Below are 11,568 nucleotides of genomic sequence, written 5' to 3' on the forward strand. Positions count from 1 at the left end.
CCAGAAGCGCGAGGTAAACAGCGTACCCCGATCCGAAATGATAGATACTGGCACACCATGAAGGCGAACAATCTCCCGGATATAAATCTCAGCTAACCTCTCGGATGAATAGGGGACTGCTATTGGAATAAAATGCGCTGACTTGGTCAGCCTATCAACAATGACCCAAATAGCATCAAACTTCTTCCGAGTCAACGGAAGTCCAGTAATGAATTCCATGGTAATCCTCTCCCACTTCCACTCGGGAAGCTCAATCCTCTGAGACAAACCGCCGGGCCTCTAATGCTCATACTTGACCTGCTGACAATTCAAACATCGAGCCACATGCGCAACAATATCCCTCTTCATCCTACGCCACCAATAATGCTGCCGCAAGTCCTGATACATCTTCGCGGCGCCCGGGTGAATAGAGTACCGAGAACTATGGGCCTCCGCTAAGATCAACTCTCGAATCCCATCAACATTGGGCACACAAATTCGACCCTGTAATCTCAAAACACCATCATCATCTAAGGTCACCTTCGTGGCACCTCCACGCTGCACCGTGTCTCTCAGGACACACAAATGGGGATCATCAAATTGCCGATCACGGATACGCTCCAATAGAGAAGAACGAGCGACCGTGCAAGCTAACACTCTGCTGGGCTCAGAAATATCTAATCTCACCAATCGATTGGCTAACGCCTGAATATCTAAAGCAAGCGGTCGCTGGCTGACCGAAATATACGCAAGACTACCCATGCTGGCAGACTTCCTACTTAATGCATCGGCCACCACATTGGCCTTACCCGGGTGATATAAGATAGTAACATCATAATCTTTCAACAACTCTAGCCATCTCCTCTGCCTCACATTCAACTCCTTCTGCTTGAGCAGATGCTGCAGGCTCTTGTGATCCGTGTACACCTCACACGTCACACCATATAGATAATGCCTCCAAATCTTCAAAGCATGAACAACCGCTGCCAACTCTAGATCATGAACCAGATAATTTTTCTCGTGGATCTTCAACTGTCTCGAAGCATAAGCAATAACCTTGCCATCCTGCATCAATACTGCTCCAAGTCCAATACGGGAAACATCGCAATAGACCGTGTAAGGCCCTGAACCCGTGGGCAAAACCAACACCGGTGCCGTGGTCAGAGCTGTCTTGAGCTTCTGGAAGCTCGCCTCGCACTCATCTGACCATCTGAACGGGGCACCCTTCTGGGTCAATCTGGTCATCAGGGCTGCAATAGAAGAAAATCCCTCCACGAACCGACGGTAATAACCTGCTAACCCCAAGAAACTCCGAATCTCGGTCGCTGAAGCTGGTCGAGGCCAATTCTTGACTGCCTCAATCTTCTTCGGGTCCACCCGAATACCCTCTGCTGATACAATATGACCCAGAAATGCAACCGAACTCAACCAGAACTCGCACTTCGAAAACTTAGCATATAATTGACTATCTTTCAGAGTCTGAAGAACCACTCTGAGGTGCTGCTCGTGCTCTTCTTGGCTGCGAGAGTACACCAAGATGTCATCAATGAAGACTATGACGAATAGGTCTAGATATGGCCTGAACACTCGGTTCATCAACTCCATAAACGCTGCTGGGCATTGGTCAAACCAAATGACATGACTAAAAACTCATAGTGCCCATACTGAGTGCGGAACGCCATCTTGGGGACATCAGACGCCCTAATCTTCAGCTGATGATAGCCAGATCTCAAGTCTATCTTTGAAAACACCTTTGCTCCCTGAAGCTGGTCAAGCAAATCATCAATTCTCGGCAGTGGATACTTGTTCTTTATCGTCACCTTGTTCAACTGTCGGTAATCAATACACATATGCATCGAACCATCCTTCTTTAAAATAACTGGGCGAATTTGCCCTACGCGATCGCGGATATAGGGATGCGATCGCGAAGGGTTACACGGAATGGTCAACGCGATCGCGTGGGTTGTAATGCGATCGCGTAGGGGAATACTGGGGGGTCCAAAAACTTGGTCTATGCGATCGCAACCCTACTGGTGCGAACGCATTGAAGGAGGTGCTGAGGCAGTGCGATCGCGTGATCAAGTACGCGAACGCGAAAGAGCAAAGGGCCAAAGGAACGCGATCGCGGGCTGAAGATTGCGATCGCGTAAGAGGAAATCACTGAGCAAAAATTGCAGAAAAATCTGCTACCATTCTAAGTGCAAAAACACCCCGAACCACCTCCAATTCCCTCCCGAGCCCTCGGGGCACCTAACCAATCACACACACTAACTCAGTAACATCCTACGAACTTACTCGAGCGATCAAATTGCCAAAATAACATCAAAATCATTGAATCAAGCCTCAAACTTATCATTTCTATTTCAAACTTCATAAACTTCCAACTTTAGATAATTAGGTCCGAAACACGTCAAACGACGTCCGATTTCGACCAAACTTCACAGAAAGCGCTTAAACAATATATAAGACTTGTGTCGGGCGTTGGAACCAAAATACGAGCCCGATACCACAGTCTTTTAATAAATTTTCATTTCCATTTTCCTTATTAATTTCAGAAAAACAATTTCACAGAAAAATTTATTTCTCGGGCTCTAGACCTCGGAATTCGACTCCGGGCACATGCCCGAGTCCCATATTTTTCTACGGACCTTCCGGGACCGTCCAATCTTGGGTCCGGGTGCGTTTACCAAAAATGTTGACCGAAGTCAACCTTAAACATATTAATATCAAAATTCTTCAATTTTTTTTCACAGAATTCACATATTTCAACAAAAAAGCTTTCCGGCTATGCGCCCGGACTGCGCACGCAAATCGAGGCAAGTAAAATAAGGTTTTCAAGGCCTCGGAAGCACGGAACGGATGAGGAAACTGGTGATGACCCTTTGGGTTGTCACACAGAGGTCTAGTCATGCACCTACTAATGATGTAACATGCAGTGTTTATAGCTTCTGCCTAGAAGCTATGGGGCAGTTTACTAGAAAGAAGCATAGTCCTAGCCATATCTTCAAGTGTCCTATTCTTTCTTTCAACTACTCCATTTTGTTGAGGAGTCCTAGGGGCAGAAAATTATGATCTATGCCATGCTCATCACAAAATTCGGCAAACTTAGCATTTTCAAATTTAGTTCCATGATCAAACCTAATTGATGCAAGTTGATTACCTAGTTGTTTCTGAGTTTTTCTAACAAAAGAAGTAAACATGTCAAATGCTTCATCCTTAGATGTTAAAAACAATGTCCAAGTAAACCTAGAGTAATCATCAACAAGCACCATCACATATTTTTTACCACCTCTGCTTAACGTTCCCATTGGACCACAGAGATCCATATGAACCAGTTCCATCGACCTGGTCGTGCTTACCATTTTCTTGCTTTTGAAAGAGGATCTTACCTGCTTCCCCTTGCACAAGCCTCACAAACTTTGTCTTCCTTAAACTTGATGTTAGGCAGCCCTATCACCAGGTCCTTGGAGACTAATTTGTTGAGTTGACTTAGACTTGCATGTCCAAGTCTTTTGTGCCACAGGAGGGGATCATTGTCCAACACACTTAAGCAAGTGAGTTTATTTTCTGAAAGAGTGGACAAATGTACAATGTATATATTGTTTACTCTTTTTCCCTGCAAAACAATCTTGTCAGTGGTAAGATTTATCACAAAACATTTGGTAGAGGTGAATGCTGCCAAGTTACCTCTGTCACACAATTGTGATACACTGATTAGGCTATACTTCAAGCCATCTATCAAGTAGACATTCTCAATGGAATGTGAGTCTGTCTTACCTACCTTTCCAACCCCAATGATCTCACCTTTCTTACCATTTCCAAAAGAGACATTACCTCCTTTTAGGTCCTCAAGTGAAAGGAACTGGTTCTTGCTTCCAGTTATATGCTTTGAGCAGCCACTTTCCATGTACCATATTTGGCTGCTCCCCTTCACTTGGACCTGCAAAAGAAAATCAGGGGTTAGTCTTAGGAACCCAAACTAGTTTGGGTCCCTTTCTATAGGCAAAAAGGTGAATTACATTCTTTTTAGCCCATCCTGGCGGCCTATTTTTCCCTTGAACAAAAGTTTTGTTCTTTTGACTGGCCTTTTCTTTCGTAGTGCACTCACTTTTATAGTGACCAGTCTTACCACAGCGTGTACAGATTTTGTTCTCGGGAAGTGTGATGTACTTGATTTTGGAATCCCACTTAGGTTCAGGGGTCCCATAGCCAAGTCCTCTCTTATTACTACTATGGTGTTCATGTAGCCATGATAGTGCATCAGAGGACTTATACCATTTACATGTTCTGTCTAGTTCATGCTTAACCTTGCTTAGATCTTCTTTTAGGACGCTTATCTGCTCATCCCTTTTGTACAGCTCCTCCTTCATTTTTCCTAGATTTTCTTCTAAGGTGAGATGTGTGTGATCAGCTTTCTATTTACCTGTTCCTAATTTCAGTTTTAAATTTTCAGATCTAAGCTCTAGCACAGTGGTGTCAAGTTCAAGAACCTTGTTCTTCAACTCAGCATTTTTACTATCACTTTCACTTGCCCTGAGTTTCAGATTTTTGCACTTAGCTTTCAAGATTACAGATTCCTTAGACAGTTGTTCCTTTTCATTGTTTATGACCTCAGATTCATCAACGAAATCTAGCAATAACTCAGATAGCCTTTCTTTAGACAAAAATTTAATCTTGTCTTTGAGATGAATCACACTTACCTCTGGTTCCTCATCTGATTCTCCAATGGCTATAAGTGCTTGTTCATCTCCATCTTCATCTTCTGAATCATCATCTGTGCTCTCTCCCCAGCAGCAACCATAGCCTTTGTTGATCCTTTGTTCTTCTTGGGATGAACTTGTTCCTTCTTCCTGTTTCTTCGTTCAGCCCTTTCCTTCTTCCATTCAATTTCCCATTGAGGACAGTTTTTGATCATGTGGTCAATCTTACCACATTTGTAACAGCCCTCGTTGGTCTGTTTTCAGGGACCCTTGGTTTGTTGTAAGTTGCACCTCTTGAAGAACCCTTTCCTGTCATTAGATACTTCTTGAAATCCCTCGTGATCATAGCCATTTCATCCTCCTCTAGATCTGTACCTTCAACGATTCTGAGAACCAGGATCCTTTCCTTCTTGGGTGCATCCATCTTCATGATTTGCCTTCTAAGTTCATAGGCAGTGAGATTTACAATTAGCTCATCCAACTTGAGAATGGCAATGTTCTTTGATTCCTGAATAGCACTGATTTTGCTTTCCCAAGTAACTGGCAAAACCCTTGTCAAAATTTTCTCAACCTTTCTTCTTCAAGGATAATCCTTCCAAGAGACTTAAGTTTATTTGTTAGTGTTGTGAACCTTGTATACATCTCTTGGATGGTTTCACCTTCCTTTATGGTGAAATTCTCATATTGAGAGTATAGCAGTGTTCCTCTTGATCTCTTCACTTGAGGAGTTCCTTCCCGAGCCACTTGCAAAGTGTCCCAAATTTCCTTAGCAGTAGATTAACTTTGAATTCTGCTGTACTCGTCTGGACCAAGTCCACACACAAGCCATTTCTTAGCCTTAGCATTCTTTTCCCACTTCTTCAAGTCCTCAGTAGTGCAGTCAGCTCTAGTCTTTGGCACATCTACTCCTTCAGCATTCTTCTTCATGGTAGCCAGGGGACCATCAGTAACAATGTCCCATAGTTCATAGTTCTCTCCGATGATGTGATCTCTCATCCTGTTTTTCCACCAGGAGTAGTACTGGCCATTAAAGAGTCGAGGCCTAGCAGTGGATTGTCCTTCCCAGTTTCCAGGTGGTGCAGTCATCTTGATCTGTTTCTAAGGTGTTAGCGTCTTCAAGGATAACCCGCTCAGATACCAATTGATGTTTTATACTTCAATACCACACAGGGGGGGGGGGGTAATTTTTGTGGTGATCAATTTTTTGCTTAAACTGATTATAGAAGGACCTGGTTCTTCTACGTGTTCCTTAACCTACTATTGAAGAAATAATAAATGCGTAAAGTAAAGAACACAAGTATTTTACGTGGAAAATAACAGGCTCAAAAGGTGAAAAAACCACGACCTACTTTCCAGTAGGATTTTCCCAAACTCTCCACTAAAATCACTAAGCCAAAAACTGCATTTACAAAAACACTTTTGTACACCTAGGACTAGCTCTAATCCCGTTGTAGCACACAGCCTCAACTGTTGCGACAACTTCAAGTTAACTCTAACCTGAAAACTTTGAGTACCTAATATAATTATTTCTAGATAAAGCTGAAAGGTACAATATGAACAATTGAACTAGAATAAAAGACAAACACTTGGAACTGGTTCTTCTATCTGGTTCAAGTAGCTTCAAGTTTGCACGCTTGAATCACACACGAATTGCTTGCAAAATTGCCTCGCTATTTAGCTCTCAATTCACGTTTAACTTCTTCTTATGTGCGTTACCTGTAAAAGAGAACAACACTGATATTTATAGAGTTAGTAAATAGAGACTGACTAGAAGTCTGATACTACTCTTCCTTGGTGGAAGAGTTCTAGTTGATATCAACCTCTAACTCCTCCTCTTTTTTAAGTCGTGTTCTCTTTGAGTAAGGAGTCCTTCTCCTTATCTAATATGCAACCTTTTCGATCAGGATCAGGAGATATTACTTCTTTCAAGTTAAGTTTATCTCCTTCACGTGCATCTCACATGCATGAGTCTGTCCATATCTCTGCTTCACTAGGATGGACCTGGTCCATGTCTGAGTTCCTTTATCAGTCTTCAAACTCACCTTTACTTGGGCCTACAATATTTGTTATAGTATTTAATTTAAATTTAAAGATAGGATATTTCTTTAATTTAAATAGAAAGATAGTAAATAAGATTCTTTTGAATCTGAATGGAAAGAAAGTTAAATTTGAATTGATTGATTAATTAATTAGGAAATCTAATTAACACATAAATGTTAGAATTCAAACGAGAGGCTCAACGAGTGAGGTGAATTGTTCTAAATAATAAGAAAGAGTTTTTTGAAATTTGAGTTCACAACAATAACAACAGAAAAAACAAAAACGTGTTTGTTACTAGTAATAAGACTAAAAAATCTAGGTTCGAACCCATAATCATAATTACCGAGTTGTTGGATCAAAACTTAACTTTCGTAACTACCTTAGGTGATCAATAGTGTTCACTTCTTCGAGTGCCCTAAGACGTTAATTCAATAAATTTAAGTATAACAAACACGAAATTAAGATTTATATAATATTAGTATTGATAATAGAAGAGAGAAAATATAAATTGAAGCATCAACTTGTATGGTGATTAATAAAGGAAAATTTGCTTTGGCTATAGAGCATTTTCTTCACCAATCAGTAAACTATATATTATACATATTAAAGGAATAATTTGTATTGTGGCTAAGCTAAGTGGGCAGTGGAACGCTACTATAAAGTTATTTGAGAGTTTAGGATAATATTTATAATAATATTTAATTTAATTTAAAATTAAAAGATATATTTTTTTAATTTAAATAGAAAGATAGTAAATAAGATTATTTTGAATCTGAATGGAAAGAAAGAAAAATAGTCTTATGATGATATAACCAACTACTCTATCTTAATTAATAAGGTTTTGACCACAAAAAAAAACATAGAGCTAAATGATAAAAATAACAACGCTGTCTTAACTCATTATAAAGATAAATATGCAGGTATTATCAATACATACTACGAGTATGTAGTACTCTATTCAGCTAAAATATAAAATGTAGATAATAAATAAATGATACTCAAAGATATTATTGATAAATTTAAATATTAATTTGAGCAGTAGAATAAAAAAATAGTGAATATAATTTTTATTACAAGAAAAAGAAAAATTAAATTCATCTATTGATGGGAGTTGTGGACAATAATATGAACAACTCTAAGTTATGGGTAATGCCATAATATGAACAAGGAATCAAAAAAAAAAAAGAAAAAATATGTGATTAAATAATTTCCGTAGTAGATGTCTAAATAATGATAAGACTTATTTAATCTTTGAGAAGAGAAAGTTTTTAGAATAATAATGAGCTAAGTCATACTATATAAATAAGATACATGTATTTAAAACCGTTACAATAGATAAAACTAAAAAAATATAAACAATTGACATAACTCTGAGAAATAAATTAAAAATAATTAAATATAATTTAAATTCTTATATAGTTAATTTAAATGGAAATTTAAAGTCAAACTTCCATATAAATGAAATAATTATATAACATTTCATAGTAGAGGGAATAATATAGAATAGGGGGGTATAAAGATATTGTGAGTAAATTGATACTTTTAATTAATTTAAAAATAAACCTATAGCTCTTACTCAATTAGCATTTCAATTTTGAGAATCAATATGTGTGGTGTATGTGGTTTGGAGTCGAATACTTTTAAAATGATTCTCAGAAAGAGAATAGTCACATAAATACAGTTCGATTCTATTAATTTTAAAGCAACTCCAATAATGTTGGAAGGGAGTTGATCAATCATAAAATTACACAAGAATAAAGGAACTGATGACATACATTTTTGTGGGATAATGTTTTAAACTATGAATCGACTCAGACATCGGATGAACAAATGTCAATTGTGTTGCCTTACGGTAAAATTAGTTATCCAATATTTTATAATTTATTTTATATCTCAATTGTTTGGAAGCATTACATGCATTTTTTTTTCTATTAGTGCTAGCAGTTGCTATGCTAAAATAGATAAGAAGGGAGGATAGATTCTTCTCTTAGTACATGTGCATCATAGAAGAAAAATATTTAAAGTAGGTTAACATTTATTTAATTATAATATATTAATCTTAACTATATCCCAAAGGGTATCATTTAAATTGTTAAAAATAAAGTGACTTTGATTGCGTGGTTAAAATTGAGGTAACTAGCAAAATTATTGAGCAAATTACGATCCAACTGTTTTATAAGTTGGTAACTCTCAAAAGTTAGAATATATTGGTTGTTAATAAATTATTATGTATGTATATATTAATTTGTCATTGTGTAATTTTAGGTTGGTAGAAGTTGATGTTGATGTGAGAAGTTATTATGTTGAGATAATAATATAATATATTTTTATAATTGAAATTAAGATATTACTAAATGTATTTTTATTAGTTATTACTCTATATAGTATGACTTCACTCAACTTCAATATAGATGAGATAGTTTGACTTGGCACGGAGTTTAGAACCAAAAAAGAAGACTTTTGAAACTTATGATCCTAATAGTTTTGTGGGCCCATGATATTTGTATTTGTGTAAGAACTTCTCATTATATGTAAAATGGATAAAATTGAAAATTAAATTATTTTCGAATACAGAAATGTGTCATTCTTTTGGAAAAGACTAATAAGAAAAATATTTTATGTAAATTGAAAGGGAAGGAGTATTTATTTTTGAATCATATTGCATTTTTATTAGTTTGTATCACCGACTATATATGAAGTTATAATATTTAAGTTTATATCAATAGTTATTCATATAATTTATTCTGTTTAATTTATAGAATTTAGCATTATCATAATGCGGGTACTAATACTAGTTCATATGTAAAGGTAATGGTTAAAGAAGACCACCTAAGATGTTGTGGTACAAATCAAGCAAAATAGCATGGTACTCGGTCTACATTCTCCTTCATTCTCGAACAAACACGATCATCATCAGCCACTCTTTGTTTTCTGTTTTACCTGTCAAATGTATTTTTGTCCGTTCATCCCCGCCATGTCCGCTCTTAGACACCTTTTGCCACCCTATAAAAGCTACCCTTACCACTCTGTTTAATTCATTCTTTAGCCGCCCAAGTATTTCTCTGATCATAAAAGAGAAGTACTTATAATAAAGAATCGAATAACTCCCTATCAATAAAACCAAAAACTCAGAAAAACTCAAGAAACAAAAGCAAAAAATGGCACGCCCAGTAATTGCATTGGCTCTCGTCTTCGTTGCCCTTGTTGCAGGATTGGCACAAGCCATTTCCCCTGCTTCATCCCCTGAAGCAGCTAGCATTCCATCAGCAGACTCAATTTCCATTACCCCTTCTGCTTCTCAAGCTCCAGAAGCCTCGAGCCCAGTTTCATCTTCTGATGTGGAGGCTTCATCTCCCCCCGCACCCGCCAGTGAGGCTAGTGCACCAAATGCAGCTGCACCTGAGTCAACAATTTCTGCAGCATCTGAGGCTGGTGCACCAAATGCTGCTTCCCCTGCTGCTGCTGCTGGTCCCGGGGTTTCAACTGCTGCCAGTGATGACTACTACTGAACCACCTAATTAAGGCTAATGATTTTGGATTTCTGTACTAAGATGTATTCATCGACATGGTTGAATGATTAGCTGAATGGTGTTTGGGATTAGAGTGATCCTTTTTTTCGAATGTAAGATTTCCCGAGTTTAGTTATAATAAAAAGCCATATAGATGGATGTTTTTGAATAGTTTCATGCATAATCATTCTTTCTTTGTCATGGATTTTTTTTTTTCAAGGGTCTTAAGCAAGATAATTAATACCATTAATAATAAAAATTATTCGTTTAAACTATTATTACTCTCTTTTAAGTGTCTCTCTTAATTAATATTCAATTAATTGGAGCAGTAAGGGTAATTTAAAGAAAAAAGTAATAGATGCTTCTTGTTGTTCTAAAATGTCAAATATTTTAATTTGGAACAAATTTAATATGCCAAAACAACAAATAATATGGACCTGAACTAGTAATGAATTCGTACATAATTATTACTTCCTCATCCAATTTATGTGATACTTTTTTTTTTTGTCTATGCAAAAACTGATACATTTTTATATTTAAAAACAAGTTAATCTTGAACTTTTTATTTTATTTTAGTGAGATGATTTATAGCTATAAAATTATGTATAACTTGTTTTATACCACAACTTTTAAACGTATTTCTTTCATAAACTTTATGCTTATCCAAACGTCATATAAATTGGGACATGGAGTACATGATTTATTGAGTTAAAGTAAATACAAAATTAACCTAGTCATTTTTTAACTCATCCATCGGAAACCCTTAAGTTATCGGGCTAAGTAGTTCTATCTTGACTGTTTAGAGCAAAAGGAAATGTTTTAGTCTTCTCGTCCCCAATTGAATATTGTTTAACTCCATGTGAAATTGTAAATGCCCATCATACAATTAAAGTGGTGAGACAATAACTGGAGCATCTATGAATTCGAGAATCCCAAGCTATCGAATTTTTCTCTTTGAAGTTAGTTCAGCCGCAACATGTTCTTGCATATTGTTTACCTAAAAAATACGAGTAACAATTAAACTTGTTTTATGGTCTTAAAGATAGGTGATTTAGTTCAATACTAATTAATAACCAAGAAATCAAACGTATATAAGGCCACTTTTGATTCTGCAATATTTTCTTCATTAATCACTCCAGATTCTTTCATTTCCATGTAAAGATCATTTCCTTCCCCTGGGGGTCCAATATGAGATGTATAACGTGCTCATACTCATCCATTAGGATGTTCCCCCCTTCAAGAGCTCCGCTGGGATACTAACTTGGTTACCTAGCATTGAATTAGGTAGGACACTCGTCCTACTTCATAGATAGAAAAAGAACCAAGAAATCTAACGTATA

At 37.1% G+C, this 11,568-nt stretch overlaps 1 protein-coding gene across 1 annotated transcript; it reads left to right on the forward strand.

The window, feature by feature from the left end:
- The first annotated feature begins 9,877 nt into the window (after window positions 1-9,877).
- LOC109243764 (60S ribosomal protein L22-like) lies at window positions 9,878-10,228 on the forward strand. The gene has a single exon (XM_019410745.1). It carries the CDS (start codon window positions 9,878-9,880, stop codon window positions 10,226-10,228), a length of 351 nt encoding a protein of 116 aa, XP_019266290.1.
- The last annotated feature ends 1,340 nt before the right edge of the window (window positions 10,229-11,568 follow it).

Source organism: Nicotiana attenuata, unplaced genomic scaffold, assembly GCF_001879085.1.
Source record: "Nicotiana attenuata strain UT unplaced genomic scaffold, NIATTr2, whole genome shotgun sequence".
Taxonomy (NCBI): Eukaryota; Viridiplantae; Streptophyta; class Magnoliopsida; order Solanales; family Solanaceae; genus Nicotiana; species Nicotiana attenuata.